This window comes from Phacochoerus africanus, chromosome 8, assembly GCF_016906955.1.
Source record: "Phacochoerus africanus isolate WHEZ1 chromosome 8, ROS_Pafr_v1, whole genome shotgun sequence".
In the NCBI taxonomy this organism is placed as follows: Eukaryota; Metazoa; Chordata; class Mammalia; order Artiodactyla; family Suidae; genus Phacochoerus; species Phacochoerus africanus.
This window is the reverse complement of record NC_062551.1, coordinates 62,615,415-62,641,435: the sequence shown is the minus strand read 5'-3', so window position 1 is coordinate 62,641,435 and position 26,021 is coordinate 62,615,415. Positions and strand designations below refer to the sequence as shown.

Here is a 26,021-nt window from a genome sequence, read left to right as displayed (position 1 = left end):
GTGACTTCGGGGAGCAGTGGTGGCCGTGTGGCTGGTCCAGCCTGGAGGGTGTATGGGAATGACGGGGTGTGTGAGGAGGCGAGGGACGTGCATCACGAATGTAGTGTGTGTGGCCCACTGTAGACCATGTATCTATTGTGTGTTAACTCTCCATAATCTGGAAGTCAGGCTGGGTGTGTCACTCTGTGACTGTGTGTGCCTGTGTGCAGGTGAGCCTTGAGATCCCCTGGCCTGTGCTCGTTGCCCGGAGCCGCTGGCCATGTCTCTTGCAGCTCCTCAGATGAGTCCCTGCAGCCAGAACCAGCAGGTTTTGTCTTCCTTGCACAGACACGTGCTGAGCTCCGAGGACCAGCCAGCGCCCTTTGGGCTTGGCTACTGCAGTGAAGAGGACCGCCATGGCCCGGCTTCACGGAGCTGATGTCCTCGTGTGGGGATGCAGAGGGTAACCAAGGAAACAGGTCAGCACTCCAGGGTGCTGGGACCTCAGACCGAGTAGAGGGAAGGACTCGGGGAGAAGTGGTTCCAGAGGGTGAACATGCCTGGGCCCCAAGGTAGGTACAGGCAAGGGGGCCTGGTGGGAGGGGATTGAGGGAAGGAGATGGAAGAGGACACAGTCAGAACCGGGAGGCTTATGGGTCACGTGTGGACTTTGGCTTCTACCTTGAGAGAGACGGGAGCCATGGGAGGCCCTTGAGTGAGGAGGGCTGTGTTGTGACTTAGCTGTTTGTAGGATTTCTCTGGCTGCCACAGGGAAGACCGTTGGGTGACAGAAGAGGCAGGGAGATCCAGGAGATGAATGTTGCTGGAGTCCAGGGAGTGGCGCAGGTTGAGGTGTGGCAAATGGTCAGCGATGGACCTATTTTGAAGGTGGAGCTGACAGTGCTGATGGGTTCAAATGCAGCATTCAAGGAGAGCACAGGAGTTCCCATCATGTGCAGCGGAAATGAATCCACCTAGGAACTATGAGGTTGCGGGTTCGATCCCTGGCTTCGTTCAGTGGATTAAGGATCCAGTGTTGCTGTGAGCTGTGGTATAGGTCACAGACGTGGCTTGATCTGGTGCTGTGGCTGTGGCGTAGGCCAGCAGCTGTAGCTCTGATTAGACCCCTAGCCTAGGAACCTCCATATGCCTCAGGTGTGGCCCTAGAAAAGACAAAAATACAAAAAAAAAAAAAAAAACCTGGTCTCTACTTCATTCTGTAACACAGAGATAATAATCTCTCCCCACTTCCCAGCTGATGATGACACCCTCTGTGTCTCCAAGTCCACGGTGGGAGGCAGAGTTGTGTCAGCTCAGGCACAGCCACACCCTTAGACCCAAACAGACGTGGAAAGACTTCTTGCCAAAGGCTCCTTCCCACCCCTGGCACAGGCCCCGTCGGTGAGTAAGTTCAGGAAAAGAGCCGCAGGCGTCCACGCCCACCCCCTCTCCTTGACAGGGGTGACCCAGGGGGGGCCTGCACTTGGAGCAGGAAGCCCTGGACCTGCAGCTTGATGGCTTTACTCAGAGCCTGTTTCCTCCTGGTACAACAGGGACAGTCTGCCAGGAAGGTGGAAGGCAGTCTGCTGTGGAAAGACTTTGTGAAATGAAAGAAGACACAGAAACAGCTCACAGGGCCCTTGCTGCCTGAGGCCACACTGCCTTCACCCCTGCATCCCCACCAGGCTCAAGGCTCAGGGCTCCTGTAGAAAGCAGCCTTCTGATTTGATGCCTAGGTGATGGGCCTCTAGAACTGCCCCTGAGCCTAGGCCCAGTCCTTGGGCTGCAGCCCATGCCAGCCCCCGCCTGTGAGTTTTTAGGGGCTCACTGTGCTGGGCTGGCCAAGTTCCTTAATGTAGGGACAAGGAGGTACTGTCACCACCCTCTGTTAAACAGGTGGGGGGAATAGGGGCACAGAGGGGTTAAATCAAAGATTGTAAAGAAAGGGATGGGGGACTTCCCGTCGTGGTTCAGTGGCTCACGATCCCTGGCCTCGCTTGGTGGGTTAAGGATCCGGCATTGCTGTGAGCTGTGGGGTAGGCGGGCAGCTGTAGCTCTGATTTGACCCCTAGCCTGGGAACCTCCATATGCCACGAGTGCAGCCCTAAGAAGAAGAAAAGACAAAAAAAAAAAAAAAAGGGATGGAAAGGGGGAAACAGGGAATTAGACTTGAGTTTCAAAAAGACAACCTGAGAGCTCCTGATGTGGTGCAATGGGATCAGCAGCGTCTTGGGAGTGCTGGGACGTGGGTTCCATCCCCAGCCAGCATAGTGGGTTAAGAATCCAGTGTTGCTGCTGCTGCAGCTTAGTTTGAGGTGGTGGATTGAATCTGATCCCTGGCCTGGGAGTTCCCTATGCCCTGGGGTGGCCAAAAAAAACAGAGTAAAGAAAGACAATTTTTACTTTTTTATTTTTTGCTTTTTAGGGCAGCACCTGTGGCATATGGAAGCTCCCAGGCTAGGGGTCAAATGAGAACTACAGCTGCCAGCCACAGCCACAGCCACAGCAACGCCAGATCCAAGCTGCATCTGGGACCTACACCACAGCTCACGCCAGCACCAGATCCTTAACCCACTGAGCAAGGCCAGGGATCAAACCTGTGTCCTCATGGATGCCAGTCATAGTCATTAATCGCTGAGCCAAGACGGGAACTCTGAAAGACAAACTTTAAAATAGAGATGAGTGCTCAGCTCAATGAGTTTTGACCAATGCACACACCTGTGTAACCCCTGTCCAGATTGAGCTCTAGCACTCTCCGTGAGGATGGGATTTGGCTGCCATCAGCCCCATGTGGAATGCAGGTGGTGTGACCAGGAAACTGGATTTGTGACTATTTATTGAATTCGCATTTCACCATGTGCACATGGCTCGTAGGCACCTAGGCACCGTGGGAAAGCTCGGCTCCAGGGCGCTTCAGGACCACGGACAGGTCCCGTCCAGCGCGCCGGCCCGGACGCGGCTGCTGCTAGGATTTCTGACCAACACGTGAATTGTGCCCATTCTTGATCTTCACCCAAAGCGAGTGATATGCTGTGTAACGGTCTCAGGTCTCAGCTCCTTGCTCGTAGGCTTATGGATGGCGGCAGCTGCAGTCCATGGCAGGATCCCTCGTGACGGGGACTGTTGGGGACACAGTGGAAATTTCACGTGGGTGTGTGCCCGGAAAAAGACTGCACATCGTGGTCCCAGCTGTCCTGAACTCACCCCAGGGGTGGGAGCGGTGAGCTGGGCCTGGGGCCCTGGCCCCCCCAGGCTCCTTCCTCGGCTGGAACAGGGAGCATACTGGGTAAGCAGTCAGATCTACGATCAAACCCACCTTCACCACTCTCTGCTGGGAGCCCTCAGGTTTCTGTCTGCGGGATGGGGTAACAGTACCTCTGGTGGAAGGCTGCTTGTTCATTCCTTTAACAAACACTCCACAGACCAGGCGTCGCATCGTGAAGTTTCCAGTCTGTGGTGAATGGGAACACGTGCAAAGCATTCAAACGTGGTGCGGGGCAAAATGCATCTCGAGGTGTGGGCGGCCAGGGAAGGGCTCTGAGTAGCTCAGCTTATGCGCTGTTGAGGGGCCGGCGAGGTGGAGGAGGTGCATGATGGGCAAGGAGGGAGCCACGGGGAGGCCTGTGACACGAGCAGAAGTTAGGTCACGCAGGAGTCAGGAGGCGTGGAAAGGAAGGTGAATTTGTTACAAATGGGGGGTCAGCAAACTTGGCCCCAATGCCAGTTTTTGTACAGTCTGTGATCTAAGAATAGTTTTTACATTTTAAGTGATTGGGTGGAGGGGGGGATGAACAGAAGACAAATGGTACATGAAATTCAGATTTCAGCATCCCTCAACAAAGTTTTAGATTGCCTCAGGAAAAAACCTAAAGGATGTATGTTTTCTCTCACGAGGAAAGAACCCACATGCCATCCTTGGTTTGCTCCTTGGACTGCGAAGCTGAAAACATTTCCTACCTGGGTTGCAGGGAGAGTCTCCTGACCCTGCTCTGATGACCTGCGCAGTGACTTGGGCGGTTTAAGGGGAGGGATGGCCTCATCGTTCAGGTTTCAAGACCCCTCAGTGTTATGTGGAGATGAGGGGAGGGGCAAAGCGAGGCAGAGACCTGTGAGGAGGTGGAGGCCAGGGCAGCAAAGTGAAGGCAGCAGGAGCAGGGCATGTTTTGAGGGAGATTCGGTTTCTAAAAACGTCCGGCCCTGTGACCACCGCCCTGCCCTCTGCCTCACTGGGCCTCGGGCTCCATCACCTGCCACTGGGCTCTGCCTCCGGGCTGCTTGGCCTCAGTAGATGCGGGTTATGGTCTCAGTCGAGGGCCCAGGTTGCAGATGGCACATGAAGGGATGGATTCCTTTTCCCGAGTCTACTCCCCACATAGCAGTGGGGCTCCAAGCTCCTGGCTTGGACCGTGCGCCCAGGGCTGGGATTCTGGTAAATGAGCACAGGCAGTGGGCAGTGGCTGAGGCCACAGCCACACACACAGGCCACCCCGGGACAGACCATCTCCTCAATCCCCCGAACTGAAAACACGTTCACAAAGCAACACTTGGGTAATCCAACTGTGGTATGTCCATAGAATGGACTGTTACTCGGCTACAAAACAAACTGACACACCGCACAGATGGATGGCAAACATGATGCTCGGCTGGAAAAGCCAGACACAAAAGAGCACGTATCCTACGACCGCATTTATAGGGAAATGTCCAGAACAGAGACAGAGAGGAGGTTAATGGCTGCCAGGGTCCGGGAAAGAGGCGAGTAAGGAGTGACGGCAAGGGTTACAGGACACAAGCACACACCTGAGCTCACACCTGCACCGGCAGGTGGAGTCACACCCTGCCCTGGCAGGCACACGTGCAGGATCCCCCCTCGGATACACACCTGAGGGCTCACCTCCTAGCACTGGTCCCTCTCCCACCCGCAAACCCGGCACGCGCAGCGCCCCGTTCTCTTTCCTCCCCCACAGTCGGGCCACCCCGGGTCTGCGCCCCCTCAGGCCCCACCGAGCGCACAAGCGCAGCTCCCGGCTGCTCGCACTCGCCGCCCTACCCCAGCCGCTGCCGAGCCTGAAGCACCTCCCCTTGCGCGCCGCCCTCACAAGCTCTCCAAGGGCCCTTCCGCTTAGCGCCCCTGGGGCTGGGGACTTCATCCCCCAGCAGGCCATGCGCGCCGCACGCCTAGAACAGGCCACCAGAGGGTGAGGGGCCTTCTGGGAAATGAAGTCCAAGAGCACCCACAGCAAAGCGCTGGGAACCTGCCAGGCGCTCCGCCCAGCCTAAATAGCAGTTTTCTGTGTGTCCTTTTAGTTATGCAGCGTATGAACATTTTTCCTCTTTCTCTTTCCACATGTACACGTATTAAGTATTAATGGAAGAATTTTTCACATACTGAAGTAAGGGGATGTCTCTCTGGCTTGCACATGATTGAACTTTTTTCTTTTTTGCTATTTCTTGGGCCGCTCCCGCGGCATATGGAGATTCCCAGGCTAGGGGTTCAATTGGAGCTGTAACCACCAGCCTACACCAGAGCCACAGCAACACGGGATCCGAGCCGTGTCTTTGACCTACACCACAGCTCACGGTAATGCCGGATCGTTAACCCACTGAGCAAGGGCAGGGACCGAACCCGAAACCTCATGGTTCCTGGTCGGATTCGTTAACAACTGCGCCACGACGGGAACTCCTGAACTTAACTTTTATGCTAACTAAAGCAACCTGTTAGCATCCAAGCACACATCATATCTCTGCTTTAATCGTTAAAGAAAAGGGAGCACTAGAGTGCCCCTTGTGGCTCAGTGGGTTAAGAAACTGACATCGTGTCCGTGAGGATATGAGTTCGATCCCTGGCCTCCCTCAGTAGGTTAGGGATCCAGTGCTGGGTTAAGGATCAACAACCTTGCCACTCAGATCTGGTGTTGCCATGGCCGTGGCCTAGGCCAGCAGCTGGAGCTCTGATTTGACCCCCTACTCGGGGAATTTCCACATGCTACATGTGCCGACCTAAAAGGAAGAAAAGAGTTCCCGTCGTGGCGCAGTGGTGAACAAATCCGACTGGGAACCATGAGGTTGCGGGTTCGGTCCCTGCCCTTGCTCAGTGGGTTAAGGATCCCGCGTTGCCGTGAGCTGTGGTGTAGGCTGCAGGCTTGGCTCGGATCCCGCATTGCTGTGGCTCTGGCGTAGGCTGGCAGCTACAGCTCCGATTCAACCCCTAGCCTGGGAACCTCCATATGCCGCTCCCGCGCCTCAAGAAATGGCAAAAAGACAAAATAAATAAACAAAAGGAAGAAAAGAAAAAAAAGAAAAGGGTGCACTGACCATAAGTAAAGAATGTCTATGAAAGATGAGGGGTTCCATCATGGCACAGCGGGTTAAGGATCTGGTGTTGTCAGTGCAGAAGCTCTGGTCGCTGCTGTGGCACGGGTTCAGTCCCTGGCCCAGGAACTCCCACATGCCATAGCATGGCCAAAAACAAGTAAACACAAATAAAATAAAAATTAAATGCCTCTTTATTTTTTCTTTTTCGGCTGCCCAGGGTCACAACTGAATCTGAGCCAAAGCTTTCATCTACACCACAACTACAACAATGCTGGATCATTAGCCCACTGTGCCTTTACTATAAGGCTCCCTTCCCAGGTGCCAAGGCCATAAAGACTTGTGTACATGCTGGTCTGTTTTTTTTAAACCTTAAAGGAATGTATCACTGACTTTTTTGTTCTGACAAGATATCAAACTGTGCTGGAAACCATGTTTCGATGCAGCAGTTTCTCAGTTATCTGAGAGGATGTTTCCTGGGTTCCAGTCCTCAATTTGGCTCAAATAAAATTCTTCTCTATTCCTATCATAGACTGGTTTATCGATTAGCTCCACAGATAGTATATCGTTTTGGGGGAATTTCCCCTGAACCCTGCAGCCTTCAGCAAGAAAAGATGGTGAAACCACACCATCACCTACTCCACAGTCCATACACTAATCTCTCTAATATCACCCTAGGTATCTTACTGTCCTCATTTTTATTATTTTTTTGTCTTTTTGCCATTTCCTTGGGCCGCTCCCACGGCACATGGAGGTTCCCAGGCTAGGGGTCTAATTGGAGCTGTAGCCACCGGGCTACACCAGAGTCACAGCAACACAGGATCCGAGCCGCGTCTGCGACCTACACCACAGCTCACGGCAACGCCGGATCCTTAACCCACTGAGCAAGGGCAGGGACCGAACCCGCAACCTCATGGTTCCTAGTCGGATTCGTTAACCACTGCGCCACGACGGAACTCCTACTGTTTTCATTTTTTTATTCAAGCCCAGATGAAAAACCAGACACTATACTCTGTGGTCCCCTCTTCAGTTGGCTTCAAACTGGAATGAATCCTTAACTTAGAGAAATAATAATCTTGGCATTCTTCACCCATCCAAGCCAGTCTTTCCAACTGCCCTCCAACTGAGATTTCTCTGATTGCTCCTTATACAGTCAAAATCAGATTTTACACACTCCTTTTCTTCCCACTGACCCAGAACATTTCTCCAGTTATTTTTCAGAAACTATTCTTTGTTAAATGGCTAGTTTTCCATTATACTGCTGATACAAATAATCAGTACACCATTGATCATAAGAAAAGTTTGATTAGAGCCAAACTGAAGACTACAACCCAGGAGACACAGATCCAAGAAGCACTTGAATTGTGTTCCCATGGATTACAAAGTGGAGGAGGCTTATAAAGGCAAAACCCCTTAAGTTTCATAAATTGTTAAGAACTGGAATTGGAAGAAGTTCCTGTGTGGCACAGCTGGTTAAGGATCTGGCATTGCCGCAGCTGTGGCGCAGGTGGCAACCGTGGTGCGGGTACAATCCCTTGCCCTGAGAGCTTCCACATGCCTGGGGTGTGGCAAAAAAAAAAAAAAAAAAATTCCTGTCATGGCTCAGCGGTTAACAAATCTGACTAGCATCCATGAGGATGCAGGTTCGATCCCTGGACTTGCTCAGTGGGTTGAGGATCTGGCGTTGCTGTGAGCTGTGGCGCAGGTTGAAGACACGGCTTGGATCCTGCACTGCTGTGGCTGTGGCATATGCCGGCGGCTATGGCTCTGATTCGACCCCTAGCTGGGAACCTCCGTATGCTGTGGTTACAGCCCTAAAAAGCCAAAAAAAAAAAAAAAAAAGATTGGAGCTCGAAATAAGGGTGCTTGTTAGGCAAGGATTTGTTGGGGAGGGAAATGGTTGCATAATTCCAAGCAGATCTTGAGACCACAAGGTTGCAGGTGGCAGCTGCCAGCAGATAGTTTTTTTCTTCCTGTACCCCTGGCATATATGGTAGTTCCTGGGCCAGGGATCAAATCTGAGCTGCAACTGCAACCTACACCCACAATGGTGGCAGTGCTGGGGTCGCTGCAGAGGCAACGCCAATCCTTAACCTGCTGTTCCACAGCAGGAACTCCAGGCAAATACTGTTTTGAGAATGGCTCGTGGTGTCCTTGAGTCTGATACAGTTCAGAAAATTCAAGTATGCAGCGACAGAGAACATGCCTGAAACCACACCCATTACATTTTGGATGCCTAAACTGTAGTTACTCCATTTTTATTTTTATTTTATTTTATTTTATTTTTTGGCTTTTTGCTATTTCTTGGGCCGCTCCCGCGGCATATGGAGGTTCCCAGGCTAGGGGTCTCATCGGAGCTGTAGCTGCCGGCCTACGCCAGAGCCACAGCAACGCGGGATCCGAGCCGCATCTGCAACCTACACCACAGCTCACGGTAACCCACTGAGCAAGGGCAGGGACCGAACCCGCAACCTCATGGTTCCTAGTCGGATTCGTTAACCACTGCGCCACGACGGGAACTACTCCATTTTGATTTTTGTTGTTTTGCTTTTGTCAGGGATGTGCCTGTGACATTTGGTAATTCCCAGGCTCGGGGTCCAACTGGAGCTGCAGCTGCTGGCCTAAACTGCAGCAGGAGAAACATTGGATCCCATCTGTGTCTCTGACCTCCACCACAGCGCAAGGCAACACCAGATCCTTTTTTTTTTCTAGGGCAGCACCCGAGGCATATGGAGGTTCCCAGACTAGGGGTCCAATCGGAGCTGTAGCCACTGGCCTACACCAGAGCCACAGCAACGTGGGATCCGAGCTGCATCTGTGACCTACACCACAGCTCACGGCAACGCTGAATCATTAACCCACTGAGCAAGGGCAGGGACCAAACCCGCAACCTCATGGTTCCTAGTCGGATTCGTTACCCACTGCGCCACAACGGGAACTCCAAGCAACACCAGATCCTTAACCCACTGAGTGGGGCCAGGGATCTAACCTGCATCCTCACGGATGCTAGTTGGGTTGGTTACCACTGAACCACAACGGAAACTCCCCATTTTGATTTTTAATGGTTAAAGCAGATGTATAGTGAATGTGTGACAGACAGGCCTTAAGACAAGCTGTTCCAGTTAGCACAAAGTTCAAGTTAAATCGTACATAAGCCAGAATGACTTCCCTGTATCTCAGTACCTAAAAATTTCTTCCATCTGTACAAATTCAGACTAATTTATTTACCTTCTTTGGGGTTCCTCACCCAACTCCATGTGGCAAGGGAGGGGTGGGACAAAGGGGTTGGGCTGCTTTCCTCCAAAGCAACAGTCAATTCTCTGACACTGCCCACCTGGAGAGAGTAGGATCCGATTCCACAGGTTGAGGGTTCAGTCCTACAAACCTGCCCCAAACTCCACTTCAGATGCCAGTCACAAGTCCAGGTTGTCACCTGCACTCCTGACGGCACCTGGCTGCAAACCAGAGGCTCCCACCCAGTGGGTTAAGGAGCTGGTGTTGTCACTACTATGGCTTGGGTTTCTGCCATGGTGCAGGTTCCACCCCTAGCCAGGGAACTTCCGCACGCTGCACGTGCGGCTAAAGAAGAGACAAGAGAAAGAAGGAAGGAATCCGGGCCTTGGCGGTTGGCCACAATCTGAGTGTCGGTTTTCATAATTTAGGTTGGCTGATACGGGGAGTTTAATAACTTAGAACTGTATGTGCTACAACTAGCTTGCAGGAACCTTCACGGAGTCCAGGATATCTTAATCTTATACTCAACTGGCCTTGTTAACTCAACACACACAGACACACACACACACACACACACGGACATTTAAGTGGGGAGTGGGAGATGATGAACCATGAAACGTCATCAAATTTAGCTTAACTTGAAAGAATTAAGGTTTTGCTTTATTTAAATTTATTTTTTAAACTGGTAATACTTTTACATATTTCAAAATTCCAAAAATATCAAAAGATAGAGTGAAAATTATTCCTCATCATTCCCCTTCCTTTTCTCATCCCCACAGACAACTGGCACGTCCGGTTACCTTGTAGACCTTTCAGATACATGCAGAGCGTCCTATGCCCTTTCACTTAGCGGTGTATCCTGGGTGCTTTCCCCCAGGCGTTCCCGAAACTGTCCCCACTGCGACGTCTGCGTAGTTCTTCGCGCCACCGAAAAGCACTTCGAGAGCTCCCTGTGGTGGACACTGAGGTTGTTCCCCAGGTTTTACCTTTGAAATCAGTAAAAGCCACCAACAGTCTGGACACAGAGAATTCATAACCAGCAACCGGCTTGCTGAGACAAAGGGCTGGCTGGTTTGTAATTTATTTTTATCTTTTGGTCTTTTTTTTTTTTTAGGGCCACACCCACGGCATATGGAAGTTCCCAGGCTCAGGGTCTAATCGGAGCTGCAGCTGCCAGCCTACACCATAGTCACAGCAACCCAGTATGTAATCCGCGTCTGTGACCTACATCACAGCTCACGGCAATGCCGGATCCTTAACCCACTGAGCGAGGCCAGGGATCGAACCTGTGTCCTCATGGATGCTCGTCAGATTCGTTTCCAGTGAGCCATGATGGGAACTTCCCCCGGTTTGTAATTTAGATGGCAAGAAACAAAGTGCTCTACAGAGGCTGCATCAATTCACAGTCCCCCAGAAGTGTGTACGGAACACTTCTCCTTTTGGAAAAAAGTCAAAGGCTGGTAAGATGCTGGAGACCACAATGCTGCAATTCTCCTGAAAGGTCATTTAGTTTAATAAGCTACATGAAATCCATTTTTCGGAGCAAAATGTTCAAAATATAGTGAGACAAAAAATTATATATATAGTAAGAAGTGTATGTTACAAGAGAACTAGATGGGACTCCGCTTTTCTAGACACGAAATAACTACACATAAATATTTTTGGTGTGTGTATAAAATTTAGTGTTCACTGTAGGTATACACACCTGTATTTCAAGGAAAAAAATTACAAGAAGAAATAACAAAATCTTCCCTGGATGGTGGAAGTATGAGGAATTAAATTTCAAATAAATGTTTAGGTTTTGCTATAAAGGTTTATTTTTATAAACTGATAAAACCAGGGTCTTTTCCAGAGTTCTCTTATGGTACAGCAGGTTAGGGATCCAGCGGTGGCATGGGTTTGCTCCCTGGCTGGCGAACTTCTATATGCTGCAACTGCAGCCAAAAAAATCAGCAACGGGAGTTCCCTTCGTGGCTCAGTGGTTAATGAACCCAACTAGCATCCATGAGAGTGCAGGTTCGATCCCTGGCCTCATTCAGTGGATTAAGGATCTGGCATTGCCATGAGCTGTGGTGTATATCGCAGAGGCTGCTTGGATCTAGTGTTCCTGTGGCTGTGGTGTAGGCTGGTGTCTACAGCTCCAATTCGACCCCTAGCCTGGGAACCTCCAGATGCCATGGGTATGACCCTAAAATAGGAAACAAACAAATAACGCCTCCCTGCCCAAAAAAACCCAAACAAAATATATTTTCTCTAGTTTATAGTAATTTCCCCTGAGGAGTTTATCTGACTTGGTTTCATAGTGTCTGTGAAGAAATCAGTAATATTATGCCTAGGGAGTTCCCTTGGAGCTCAGTGGGTTAAGGATCCAGCATCATTGTTATTGCTGTGGCTCTGGTTCCATCCCTGGCCGGGGAACTTCCGTGGGTGAGAACAGAAAAAAAAATTTTTTTTGCCTAGAAAATGTGACCTGAAATCCAAAACGAGAAATGGAAAACTTGCACAGATCTGGACGGCACAAAATTAACTTTTTCACCAGAACAACCTGAGGCTTTAAGCCAACAGAAGGCGCTCATGGATGCCCCAGAAAAAGACAGAGCTCTCCCTCTCCCCAGGTCAATGAAAAGGCAGGGCCAGAATTGTGGGCTGATGGCAGCCCAGGCAGGGTCAAAGTCACCCGGTCACTGCAAATTCCACCTACAAGGAACGTTGGGACATCTAATCTAAATGATATCCTCTGAGGCAAAAGGCCCAAAAGGGAATGCAGCCAATTCTTTTTTTTTTTTTTTTTGGTCTTTTTGCCATTTCTTGGGCCACTCCCGCGGCATATGGGATGTTCCCAGGTTAGGGGTCCAATCGGAGCTGTAGCCACCGGGCTACACCAGAGCCACAGCAACTCGGGATCCGAGCCGCGTCTGCGACCTACACCACAGCTTGCGGCAACGCCGGATGGTTAACCCACTGAGCAAGGGCAGGGACCGAACCCGCAACCTCATGGTTCCTAGTCGGATTCGTTAACCACTGCGCCACGACGAGAACTCCCGGATGCAGCCAATTCTTGAAACAATTTTGAAAATAGGACTGATTATAAACCTTGCAGGTCTCTGTGCAACACTGCTACTCTCCTGGTCAAAAAGTCAAACTCAGCAGACCTTGTCCAAGAAGTGAGGGCTATTAACAAGACAGTCCAAGATTTGCAGCATGAGGTACCTAACTATTCCGGGAGAACACAGCTGGTGCTCAGTTCTGGACTCAAAAGATGTTTCTCTGCACCCCTATTTTCTGTACCCCTATTGCAGAAGCAGCACAGTAGCGGTGTGCTTTCAAATGGCAGGACCCAGAAACACAGGTGGTCCAACAGTATTGTTGGACAGTCCTGCCTCAAGGACTGTCCCTTCCTTGTTTGGGGAAATGCTGGCCGGGGACCTCAGAAACTTCACACTGAATGAAGGACTCTTACTCCAGTATGTGGACGATTTGCTCATAGCAAGCCCTTCGTAGGATAAGTGTCTACAAAACACCTCCGGAATCCTGCACCATGTGGACACTTGTGGATATGAGGTCTACCAGCAAAGGCCACGTGTGAAGTCACGTAGCTGGGTTTTGTCCTTTCCAAGGTCAGTGGGGTCCTTTGCCTGAGAGACAAAACAGGCAACTGCAGTTCAACAGAAACAAATCCGACTAGTTTCCATGAGGACGCAGGTCTGATGCCTGGCCTCATTCAGTGGGTTAAGGATCCGGCTTGCTGTGAGTAGAAGGCATGGCCCGGGTCTGGTGTTGCTGTGGCTGTGGTGTAGGCCGGCGGCTCACACAGCTCCGATTTGACCCCTAGCTTGGGAACCTCCACGCGCCGCAGACACGGCCCTAAAAAGACAAAAAGCAGCAGTCCATAAGCCCTCACGAGTAGCCGTAATGCATTGCCCAGGCCACCAAAGGGTGAAACTCACGTAATAAAAGGCAACCGGACAGCTGACCAAGTGGCAAAGCAGCAAAAGAAGGGGGTTATCAAGTTATGATAGGGTCACTTCTCCCAGAGTGACTTGGTGAAATACCAGCTGTGTATTCAGAAAAGGAGAGAGGGGCTCACACTTGCCCACACCTCAACTAGCTGGAAAGGCAGTGTGCAGGCACCTGCTTTGATCCCAGAGGCCCTCATGGACCGTGCGCTGCAGCACATTTGCAATAGAGCCCATCACAGGCCAGACGCCGCCTCACGATGGGTTCAGAAGTACACAGTGGGGCCGAACCCACAAAGGACATCCACTGCGTCCCACAGAGTCGGTGACTTAAGCTAAAAGTAACCTGAAGACTGCAGCCCTGCCCAGATGGGGGCCCAACGAAGAAACCTGCCCCGCTGAGGACGGCAAACAGGCTTTACTCGAGTGCCTGGAGCCGCAGGAAATTTCAGATACCTGCCAGGGGTGGTGGATACTCGATACTTTCTCAGGACGGGTGGAGGCACATCCCGCTCAGACAGAAAAGCCCCCAAAGTGGTTAAAGTCCTCCCTAAGGAAATTATGCCCTGGTGTGGACTATCGAACTCCCTTCAAAGTGGTAACAGGCCCGCCTCTGTCCTGAGCAAAACCCAACAGGTGTCTAAAGCCCCACCAACTGGAAGCTCCATTCACCGTGGAGACCCCCACCAACTGCAAAGACAGCGAAAACGAATCATGTGTTAAAGAGGCACCTTGTTAAAATGTGTCCGGAGACTAACTTCACTTGGGATGAGGCCCGGCTGGTTGCCCTGCTCCGGGTCCGGGTCCGAGTGGCTCCCAGAGGCAGGCTTAAAGGAAGCCCCTTTGAAACGCGGAATGGTGGGCCATTCCAGGTGTCTGCCGGCGGGGACTCTGCATGCCCCCAAGGATCCAACCACTGCTAATGATGTCAAACCGGGCACTGTTCTGACCCCTGTTCATGAGCTTGCTTCCAAGAGGTCTGCCTATCAGCTGAGGGGACCTCCCATCCTTTCCGACCTGGAGACAAAGGGGCCTTGAAAGTTCACTGCAGAAGGTTCACGCAGCTGTAGGTAGGGAAGGAGACTGTATTACTCATTAAAACGTTAAAGGCTAACCGGCCCCAGGCCGATCCACTCCATTCCGCAATCCCTCCCTCGGAGCCCTGTTCAGCAGGAAGGAGCCAGAACGACCGCCCGCCCCCTTTCCCCACAAGACTGTGGGGGCGGAATTCTATCGGTGGGGGGCGTGCGGCCCTCAGCGGTCTTGCTCTGTCAACCGTGGGCGTCGCAGTGGTTCCCGTGGCCGCAGTCTCCCTGGGTTGCAATCCCCGTGACCTGGCCCGTTTGCTGGCTCACACCGGCAGTCACCGAGTTTGCAGTAACCCATCACGCACCCCTCCTTCCTGAATAAAAGCCTGAATCCTGCCTGGAGAAGACGGCGCTTCGAGACACTCGTCTGCCACCTTCTGAGTTCCAGCAGCTCACCTCCTGATTAACCGGGCTGCTGGGTGGGAACAGAGCAAGCCTGGACGCAGCATCAGACACCACCTTCAAACAAAGCCCAGCTTCTCGGAGCCACTATCAGCTGGGCGTGGACTCCAGGGTCGGCCTCCACCCCCGGCTGCGCCACGCTGGGATGTCGTTTCTGTTCTGCGATTTAGCTCATGAACACAACGCACCCCTTCCCAGACCTGGGAGGCACCATCCGTCTGGAAACACCCCTTGCCCAGCCATGTGACTGGGTCATCTGCGAAGAACCAAATGGAAGACGGTGTGGGCAAAGCGTGCAGGGCGAACTGCTGTGCCAGTAAGAGCTGACGAGGGAAGTCCGTGGAGGAGCCCAGGGGAGAGCTGGGCGAGGGAAATGAACCCGAGGCGTCCCAGAGGCCCGCCGCTCTGCGCCCACGGGAACGCCGGTGGCTCTGACACTCACAGCGTCCGAAGAACAGACATGGACTCCAGGGGTCCCGACGGGGGTGCTGCCTCGCAGCCGGGGCGTCCCGGCTGTAGCAGTGCTGACGCTCCATCATCCAGACGCGACTCTCCAAACTGCAGCTGCCGGACCTTCCAGGCTGATTCGGCTTCCAGGCAGCTCCACGCGCTGCCAGGCCAATGGTCCTTCTGCCGGGACTGCAAGGATGGTCGTCTACACGCCGCGCTGCGCCACGACCGCTTCCCCGCGCTGACGGCGGGGATGGAGCTGCCCGAGGAGGTGTCTGCGGTGGCACCGCAGACACAGGCACGCGCGCTGCGGACGAGGGCAGCCGCCGGCGAGTCTCGGCAGGACGGGCAGCTCGTGTGCGGACAGTCCTCCCGGCCTTTCGCGCTCGTCTGGAAGCAGGCAGGCCTCGGCCCTGGGTGGCTGCACCCTCTATGCTGGGACACTGAGGATCGCACCTCAAACCTCACGGCCTCACGCCAGGAACAGCCCAGGCCCAGGTCAGGGGCTCTGCCTTCCTCAGGAGGAAAACCGGCGGAAAGGAGACGACGGCCCAGGCGGCGCCTCCAGCGGCGAACGGAAGGGCCTCGCCCAACTGCCCCGCGTCGCCCAGATGGGGCAGAGATGAACCAGGTCCCCGCAGGCTGGCTCTCCTCGGCAGCGCAGCTGAGAGCAGGGCTGCCTGAGGGTCTCGGGGCAGAGACCCTGCGCGAGACAGGGAGCTGTGCTGGAGACCGATGGACTCTGAGAGCCGAGCCAGAGCCCCAGCTCTCACGAGGCCCCTCGGCACAGGCGGGCGCCGCCGCCGAATCAGGAGTCATTCCACCAGGCCGGGGTCCGACGGGCAGGCTCAGGATGGGACCAAACATAGGCTATCCTGTTGTTTGTTTTCCCCAACATACGAAAGACTAAAAAAGAAAAAAAGAAAGGAAAAAAAAAGGGAGACCTACAGATTAAAAGAGACCTAGAAAAATATCAAATATCAACCAAATGACTGTGTGAATTTTGTTTAGATCATGATTAGAACAAAGAGAAAACAAAACACAATTTATGAGGCAACCAGCAATATCTGAACATTAGCTATTTGATGATATAGAAGAATTACTGTTATTTCTGTTTAGATCTGATAACATAGTTTTAGTTGAGATTTAATAAAATTATCATTTTTCCTGTTTGATCACAGACAGTCTTTTTTTTTTTTCCTTTTTTGGCTGCTCTGCAGCATATGGAGTTCCCAGCCCAGGGATAGGATCTGAGCCACGGGTGGGACCCATGCCACAACTGTGGCAATGCTGGATCTCTTGACCCACTGGGCCGGGCCAGGGATCGAACCTGCACCCTGGCGCTGCAGAGATGCCACTGATCCTCTGGTACCACAGTGGGAACTCCCATCACAGACATTTTTTTTGGTCTTTTTTTTTGCTATTTCTTGGGCTGCTCCCGCAGCATATGGAGGTTCCCAGGCTAGGGGTCCAGTCGGAGCTATAGCTGGCAGCCTACACCAGAGCCACAGCAACACGGGATCCGAGACGTGTCTGCAACCTACACTCCAGCTCACGGCAACGCCGGATCGTTAACCCACTGAGCAAGGGCAGTGATCGAACCCACAACCTCATGGTTCCTAGTCGGATTTGTTAACCACTGCGCCTAGTCGGATTCTGTTAACCCCATCACAGACATTCTTAAGTGAAGCCAGCATTTTTTCCTTTACTGTGTTGCCGGGGGAGGAAGAAAACAAGCAACCTTGGGCCACGTCCTTGAATCCCACTCAGGCCCTGGCAGTTTTTTTACCCACTGTGGCTTTTGCTCTATCAATGCAATCATCACCAAATGATGGCTCAGTATGATTAATAAAATACTTTTTGTTCCCACAGAACAACATGATTATATAAAAATTTAAAGAGCCTTTATTTTTTCAGAGATGTTCAGAAAAACAGATGAAACAACATGACCTCTGGGGCTGATGTGAAACACCCCCGTGGCAGGTAGGGGTAGGGGTGCAAGTGAAAACATATTATCCATGTTTTAGGTGCAATGTCCAAAATAAAATGCTGAAACTTACATTACTCCGAAAAATAAGTGGCTTCTCCTCCTTCCTTCAGACCAACTATGAATGCTGCAAATCGGTGAAAAGAAGTCACTAAAAACACGTTGCACCTGTGCCAATGGTATCATTTGTTAAAAATCAAACGTATAGGAGTTCCTGCTGCAGCGCAGTGGGTGAAGGATCTGGCGCTGCTGCAGCTGTGGCTTGGATTTGGTCGCTAACCCGGAATTTCTATATGCTGTGGGGGCAGCCAACAAACAAAAAAACAAATCCAATGTCTAGGTTGTGAGGAGAGTCCTGCTCACTCAATTTAGAGAGTTTGGGGAAGGTCGGCTTCTCCACCTCGAGGCTAGAGGATTCTTTGCTGAGGGGCTGTCTGGGGCTCTCTAGACCCTTGAGCAGCATCCTTAGCCTTTCCCACGGGGTGCCAGTGGCACAGCTCCCTTCTGCCAGTTGTGACAGCCAAGCAAAATGTGTGCAGACATCACAAATGTCTCATGGGGAACAAAACCACCTCGACTGAAAAGCTCCATCACAAGCAACACAATGGTTTTCAGCAGCAGCTGAGAAACAGGCAACGGTTTTCAGCAGGACCTGTGACGCCTTCCCAGAACGCTATGGAATTTCACAAAGAGGGGTTCTTTGTCACTTCATTTGGGCAAGAGTGCAGCTGCCACACATGTTCTAATAACTCTGACGTGCAGAACTGGCTCCCAGGCACCAGGTATGGATGTGTGAAACCAGCTGTTGGCAAAGTATGAACTGAAACCCTGGGCTGCCTTCACACACAAACACACGTTAATCCCCGCACATTTAGGATGCTACAGAAAACCTTTCAGAAAGACAATGGCATTTTGTTTTTGTTCAAACGCTTTTCAAGAACTAGTTATCACTTTGGAAAATTACACCCACACAGCAATGCCTCCTGTAATATGTCGATGGCCAGCCCTACAGCCTGGGTACCAGATGGCAAAGCCACAGGCCAGGGTCCCAGGTCCCGGCCCAAAGAAATCACAGGGAGAGACACTGCATCCACTCAGCCCACGTCACCCTACTGTAGATTACTCGTTTTAATCTTCCTCTACAGAAAGGGGGACATACCTGGGTTTTCCGACCTGTGTGTAGGTTACATCACCTATGAATTCATTTTAGAGCAAAAGGAAAGAATGCAAAATACCTGTGGTTGGGGACACTGGGCTGGAGACGGGAGACCCCCCTGAGCTGGGGTGTTTGGAAGCATCGCTTCCTGAGGAAACGCCAGGGATTCCGAGCCCTGGTCCCCGCTCTGTAAACTCGCTACGCGGACTTACCACATCTCTGCGCCCGTGGTTCAAAAGTCACCCGCAGAACTTCCTCCCTAGGTGGACTCCCCGATGTCAAGCAGCACGGAGGTGCCCACCGAAGGCTCTTCCACCCCAATCACGTGCACGGGGCTTTTCTCCTGCGCGATTTTGCTGATGTCGAACAGGGCGAGGGCCCTGCTCACCGGCTGTCCTGCCTTCGGCCCGGCCCTGGGGCCCGGGAGCTGCCGCCGGCCGAGGGGCGGGCTCGGGCCGGCCTGTAGGCGCGGCCGGCCCCGGCCCCGCGTCTCCTCTCTGGTGTGCGTGATCTGGTGCCGGATGAGGTGCGAGCTCTGAGCGAAGCACTTGCCGCACTGGCCGCACTTGAAGGGCCTGTCGCTGCGCGGGGCCCTCTTCCCGGGTGCCGCGGGCTCGGGCCACGTGGGCTGCGCCAGCGCCGGCGCCTCGAACACCAGCCTGGGAAGGCCCTCGAGGGGCCCCTCGCCCACGTGCTTGCGCTGGTGCTGGGCCAGCGAGGAGCTGTGCCGGAAGCCTTTCCCGCAGCGGTTGCACTCGTAGGGCCGCTCGGCCGTGTGCGTCCGCAGGTGCAGGAAGAGGCAGGTGGTGCGCGAGAAGGCCTTGCCGCACACGCTGCAGGCGTACGGCCGCTCGCCCGTGTGCGTGCGCCGGTGGCGGCCCAGCGACGAGTTCTGATTGAAGGCGCGGCCGCAGTCCTGGCACTCGTAGGGCTTCTCGCCGGTGTGGATGCGCAGGTGCACCGTGAGGTGCGTGCTGTGGCAGAAGGACTTGCCGCACTCGGGGCACTTGTAGGGCTTGTCGCCCGTGTGGATGCGCTCGTGCTGCACAAGGGACGAGTTCTGGCTGAAGGCCTTGCCGCACTCCTTGCACGTGTACGGCCGCTCGCCCGTGTGGATCCGCTTGTGCACCGTGAGGTGCGCGTTGTGGTTGAAGGCCTTCCCGCAGTCGGCGCACTTGTAGGGCTTGTCCGGAGCCCGGCCCCCCGCCGGCGTGGCCCGCCCGGCCCCCGGTGGCCCGGCCGAGGCGCCCGCCTGCTCCCCGGCGCCGGTGGGGTGCGGCTCGGCGTCGGGAGCCTGCAGGCCGCGAGCGCACAGATGCTCGGTCCTGGAAACCTCCGGCAGCGGACTGGGGCTCGAGCCCAGGCCGCCGCTCTCCGCACGCCTGAGGCTCTCGCAACTGCCGCCCCGAACCGGTGTTTCCTTGAGGCCGAAGTCCGACCGCCTCCAACCACCCTGGTCCTTCTCGGGCACGGCTGCCCGGCCCTCGCAGGCCCCGTCTTCCCCCGGGGCGGCGGCAGTGGCGGCGGCGGCGGCGGCAGCGGGACAGGCCGCCTCCCGCAGGAAGCCTTCCCGCCCCTTCTCCGCAGGGAGGCCCAGGCCCCCGGCCGGCGCTCCACCTTCGGGCCCAGGCTCCCAGCCTGAAAGAAAGCCAAGAGCTGCGAGGGGCTGGAGGAAAAAGCTGGGAGTGGGGGACCCACCCGCGGCCTGTGTCCTAATGACTCACCCCGGCTCCCACTTCTGCCCTCACGTCAGCTCCAGGGCCCCTTCTGCAAACACCTCACTTGTTTGTGGATTCCACCAAGATTTCTTTCTTTCTTTTTTTTTTTTTGTCTTTTTGCTATTTCTTGGGCCGCTCCCTCGACATATGGAGGTTCCCAGGCTAGGGGTCTAATCGGAACTGTAGCCGCCGGCCTACACCAGAGCCACAGCAACGTGGGATCCGAGCCGCGTCTGCAACCTACACCACAGCTCAGGGCAACGCCGGATCCTTAACCCACTGAGCAAGGGCAGGGACCGAACCCGCAACCTCATGGTTCCTACTCGGATTCGTTAACCACTGCGCCACGACGGGAACTCCTCCACCAAGATTTCTTAAGCACCTGCCATGGGCCAGGAAGGCCTAGATCAGGAGCGGACCAGCTACTGCCAAGCTACCAACGGTTTTCAGGGCCGTAAGGAAAAAAACAGGAGAGAGACCAGCAGAATTCTAGAGCTGTCCCCGGCTGTTTCGTCATCCAGGTTCTGCTGTGATGGGATTTTGTAGGTGACATGAAGTTCTCTCATCAGCCGACCTTAAGCCTCAAAAGAGAGAGCTGATGTGGCTTCCGGGGTGGGCCCAAAGCAAGCCCCAGCCTCTGAAAGCAGAAGAGGCAGAAGGGAGAGGATGGCTGGGCAGCGGACATGAGAGGGGAACATGGGTGCCTCGGCAGGTCACAGCTCTTGGCTGATGGTCTGCAAGGAAACGGAAACCTCTGTGCCACCACCTGGAACCGGACTCTGCCAACAACCTGACTGAGCCTGGATGCGAATTCTTCCCCGAGTCTCCCAGTACGCCTGCCACCCCGGGGTCTAGCCTGCAGACACCCCGCCTCTGGCCGTGTGAGGTCCGGAGCCGATAAACTGTCAGGTCTGATCCAACTGGGAGTAATAAACGTATGCTGTTTTAAGCTGTTGTCTTTGTGCTAACGTGTTCGAGCAGTGATAGGACACACACACACAGACGGCACATTGGCCCCCAACGCCTCAAATAGCTACTGGCCAGCCTTAGAGGCTGGGGATGAGGCTCCCTAAGGTGAGAGGGATGAGTATCACCTTTTGTTAACTGCAGTACATCCCCCTCGACCATATGCCCTCATGCTAAGGAGGTGACTCTTGGGGGGCCCTGGGTAGCTTCAGGACAGGAAGCTCCAGCCTCTCCCTTGTGACCGCTGCTTGCTCATGTGTCTCCTTTATGTCAGCACTGATCAAAAGCAGTAAATGCAAGGAGTGGTTCCCTGAGCGGTCACGGCAAGTTAGTGAACTGGGGGAGGGGCTGTGGGAGCGCCCGACCTACAGCCAAAAAGCAAAAAGCAAAAAGCATGGGAGGCCCTGGCGTGTGACTAGCGTCGGAAGGGGGGCAGCCTATGGAGCTGAGGCCTCGAGCCGTGGGGTCTCCAGGGAGATGCTGTCGGAAAGGGGCTGAGTCGCTGGGACCCTTGGCTAGAGTCTGGAGGTGAGGACTGGCTGCTGAGAGAAAAACCACCATCTGGTTGCCAGCAGTACGGGTGGGTAGACACACACTGCAGTACTGCCGGCAGGTGGCCTCCGGGAGCTGAAATGCCGGGAACTAACTAGGTAGTGTGATGAGTGTACAATCTGCGAACATACTCAAAACCAAAACTTCTCACTGCAGTGACAACGCTGGATCCTTAACCTGCTGTGCTGCGAGGGGACTTCCGGCAGAGTACATTTTAAATGGATGAATTTTATGGCAACGGCATGCTTGGGACCGGAGACAGAAAAGGGCTGGCCTGAGGGGAGTTAGCTCAGGGCCTGGGGGAACAAAAGCCAGCCCTTGGGGCTGGAAGCTGCCCGACAGGCTCCAAGCCTCAGAGCAGATGAGGTGATTCCTGCAGATGGTGCCAGATGCTTGTAGGTGGGAGGCTGAGCTGCACGTACTGATGTTCTCTGTCCCGTGGCCACAGCCCCCTTCCTTCAGAATGTGGTCAGGGTACCCGCACACCAGCTCCAGGGAGAGGCCAGCCAGCGATGACACTCCAGACCCTGTTCCCAGCCTCCTAGCGGCTGAGACCTCGATGGGTGACATGCGGAGTTCTGATGAAAGGGGACATGAGATTGGCACCTTTCTTCTCACATCCCCTCCCCGAGCACAGAGGCTGTGCCCCCCCCACCCCCCAAAAGGCCCGAGAGTCAGAACCACCGGCCCAGGCAGCCTCAGTTCCGCAGCGGTGCTGCTCCGTGAGAAAAACACTGCTCTTTCCTGAGCTGCTCTAGCCCAGTGTTCGGTGTTTATGGCTGAATACGATCCTGTGCCCGAGACAACAAAGCATGTGGGGAACAGGTTTACACAACGTGGACGTGCGAGAAAGACATAGGGAAGATGAAGGGCAAGCTCACACATGGGCAACGACCCTGCGGAAGGGCAGTGAGAAGGTGCTGGAAGCGGTGGGATCCAGACCGCTGGAGGGGAGTCGGGGAGCACGCCAGGCAGGGACGGAGGTCAGGGACCAGACGCCTTGCGGAAAGAGCTACCGGGTCAGCCTGAGGCCGCCAGCTAAGAGGGCCAGCTTTCAGGGCTGGACTTGGGCTGGGTTTGGGACCTCGGATTTCGGGAGGGCTGCCACCAACCTAATTGGTCAGAGAGAGAGGTTCACTGCTGGTGCCAACAATATGGTTTCTGACCACACCTGCTTTTCGTATGAGTTTGGTCTGTGCCAGGAGCGGGGGGTGGGAGGGGTGCGCCTGTGTGACCAGCCCCCTATAAAAACCCTGGGCCCAGAGCCCAGAGAGCGCTTCCCTGGTAGCCAACACTTCTCACGTGCTGTCACAACTCACTGCCGGGGGCACGGAGCATGCCCAGGCCACTCCCCTGGGAAGGGCTCTGAGGCTGGCCCCTGGCTCCCTCTGGACTTGGCCCCCGCATCCTTTCTCAGGGACTCCGACACAAGCCCTTCCACGCAGCACGCCTACTCCTGAAGGGGGTCCCCTCTGGTGGGTTCTCACCTGGATAGCAGCCCTGGGCAATTCCTCTCTCTGCCACCCACAGCTCAGCCCCTTGCTCCAGCTGGGAGATGACGTCGGGTTTGGGAAGCTCAGGCCCTGGAAACAGAGAAAGACGAAAGAGGCGGTGGGGGTGGGTCTGCTCTGCAGAAAAAGCAGCAGCCCAGGCTCCGACCCTAGACTCCTGATCATCAGGGCACAGGACACAGCACAACAGAAGTTTCGCTTTGGGACAGAAAAGGGCAGACACCCTCCTACCAGCTCATCCCAGAGGGAATGGGAACGCAAGGTCTCTGAGCCCCAGCCCAGGTCCAGCTCTCTTACCAGAGGCCTACCACCCACAACCCACAAAGGGTAAGTCACTGCAGGCCTCAGAGCACCAGCTTGGGAAGCGGGCCTCACCCACGGACAGCAGGTGCCCAAAGGTCTCCAGCATCACGTCTCGGTACAGGATCCTCTGGGCAGGGCCCAGCCGCCCCCACTCCTCCTGGGTGAAGTCCACGGCCACGTCCCGGAAAGTCACCGGCTCCTGAAACATCACACACACTCAATTGGCTGGACTGTCCCCATCCGTGCTCTCTGGAAGCGGAAGAGGAGCGGGGATGGTGAAGACAAGCAGGCCAGCGTCCTGAGAGAGAGCACGTGCCGAGCAAGGCAAGTCAGGTCTTACTGGGCACCTACTGGGCTGCTATGTGTGAGGGTGGGTTGTGTGGTGAGGTCCTACGAAAGCATCAAGGCAACATCAAAGCCACCCTCGGGACCTACAGCTGACCTCTGGCAGGGAAGGTGCTGACGGAGACCAGTCTCTACTGCTGACTTGCACATGTGTGGGCTAAAGAAATGGCTACTTCATCTTGGGACAGTCTGTCAGGCAGCAACAGCTGACGCTCTAAGAAACCCTCGGCTTCACAGCAGGCTTCTTACCCTCCCTGAAAAGGAGGGTGTGCAACTGGAGTTGGAAACTCACTGGCCTTCAGGGACTGAGCAGACGCATAAGTGACTGAAGTGGCCCATTTAAGAGCTGACACGGGCATTTAATCTGCGAGGTGATGATGCAGGAAGTGATGGGTAATATGTGCCCGGTCTGAGGGGGCAGCTGGCACTCAGACCAACTGACTGTGGGGGAAAGACAGGCCCCACATGCTCAGAATTTCCAATCTGTAGCAAGAAGCTGAAAATGAGACCACATTTTAAGGTGAAAACTTCAAATTTTTTAAAGTTGATGCAATGCATTTAAAAAGTTTCCCACAAATGAAATACTCCTGTGGGTTGGGTTGGCCATGGCCATGATCGAAAGCTGGGTCAGAGCCTTGGCTCTGTCATCGCCTCAAGAGGCACAGCGCTGGTAGCCACCTCTGCCTTCTTGTTTCCTTGTCTGCAAAGGATCACTCCTTGGGGACTATAAGAAGGATTAAGCGGCTATAAAATACTTCCTATAGGACAACTGGAGAGCCACATGCAAAAGAATAAAGTTGTTCTACCTCACACCATATGTAAAAACTCAAAATAGATCAAAGATATAAATGTAAAAACTATTACAACTCTTAGAAGAAAACACATGGATAAATCTTTAAAATCTTGTATTTGGCAAAGGATTTTGAGATCTAATAGCAAAAGGACAAGTGATGAAATAAAAAATAAACTGAACTTCACTAAAATTAAAGACTTCTTTTTTTTTTGTCTTTTTCTAGGACCGCACACGCAGCATATGGAGATTCCCAGGCTAGGGGTCCAATCAGAGCTGTAGCCGCCGGCCTTATGCCACAGCCACAGCAACACGGGATCCGAGCCTTGTCTGCAACCTACACCACAGCTCACAGCAACGCCAGATCCTTAACCCACTGAGAGAGGCCAGGGATCGAATCTGCAACCTCACGGTTCCTAGTCGGATTTGTTAACCACCGAGCCACGACGGGAACTCCCAAATTAAAGACTTTTGTGTCCCTAAAGACATTATCAAAAAAGTGAAAGGACACCCATGTGATGGGAAATAACTGCAAATCACACCTGATAAGTGACTTGTAAGTATCTAGATATGAAGAACTGGTAAAACTCAATGATAAAGATAATCAAATTTAAAAGGGCAAAGGGTCTAACTTTAAGAAGATATAAAATATACAAATAGCTAATAAGCACGGAAAAGATGCTCAACATTCACCACCAGGGGAATGCAAGTCAAAATTACATACCAAATACTTCCATTTTAAAATGGTATTTTTGGAGTTCCTGTGTGGCACAGTGGAAACGAATCCGACTAGTATCCATGAAGATGTGGGTTCAATCCCTGGCCTTGCTCAGTGGGTCAGGGAACTGGCGTTGCCGTGAGCTGTGGTGTGGGTCAAAGATGAGGTTTGGATTCCGTGTTGCTGTGGCTGTGGCGCAGGCCGGCAGCTGTAGCTCCTATTCAACCCCTAGCCTGGGAACTTCCATATGCCAGGGTGTGGCCATAAAAAGCAAAATAAAATAAATAAAATAAAATAAAATGGTATTTCCTTTTAAGGAAAACACGATTTTAAAATATTCAAGAGAAGTTCCCGTTGTGGCGCAGTGGTTAACCAATCCAACTAGGAACCATGAGGTTGCGGGTTTGGTCCCTGCCCTTGCTCAGTGGGTAACGATCCAGCATTGCCATGAGCTGTGGTGTAGGTTGCAGACGTGGCTCGGATCCCGCGTTGCTGTGGCTGTGGTGTAGGCTGGTGGCTACAGCTCCGATTCGACCCCTAGCCTGGGAACCTCCATA

The 26,021-nt window shown here is 53.5% G+C and overlaps 1 protein-coding gene and 1 long non-coding RNA gene across 3 annotated transcripts in view; both read right to left on the bottom strand.

Moving 5' to 3' along the window:
• Nucleotides 1-2,798: 2,798 nt before the first annotated feature.
• On the bottom strand, nucleotides 2,799-5,013 carry LOC125133005 (uncharacterized). Its single transcript, XR_007136387.1, has 2 exons — nucleotides 3,355-5,013; nucleotides 2,799-3,099 (listed from the first exon to the last, which is right to left on the bottom strand). It is a non-coding gene; the product is annotated as an uncharacterized LOC125133005 (long non-coding RNA).
• An 11,184-nt stretch (nucleotides 5,014-16,197) lies between these two features.
• The window catches only part of LOC125132980 (zinc finger protein 8-like), a 38,220-nt gene continuing 28,396 nt past the window's right edge, over nucleotides 16,198-26,021 (bottom strand). The window contains exons 2-6 of one of the 2 annotated variants that reach the window (XR_007136366.1): nucleotides 23,684-23,810; nucleotides 23,285-23,380; nucleotides 18,774-20,199; nucleotides 17,479-17,532; nucleotides 16,261-16,324 (exon numbers count right to left, since the gene is read on the bottom strand). Coding sequence is in view for 1 of the 2 variants with exons in the window: in XM_047790911.1 (XP_047646867.1) it covers nucleotides 18,821-20,199; nucleotides 23,285-23,380; nucleotides 23,684-23,810 (1,602 nt within the window). In the remaining variant the exon portion in view is untranslated. Of the gene's footprint in view, nucleotides 16,325-17,478; nucleotides 17,533-18,773; nucleotides 20,200-23,284; nucleotides 23,381-23,683; nucleotides 23,811-26,021 lie in introns of both variants that reach the window. The other variant, XM_047790911.1, reaches the window with a different exon arrangement.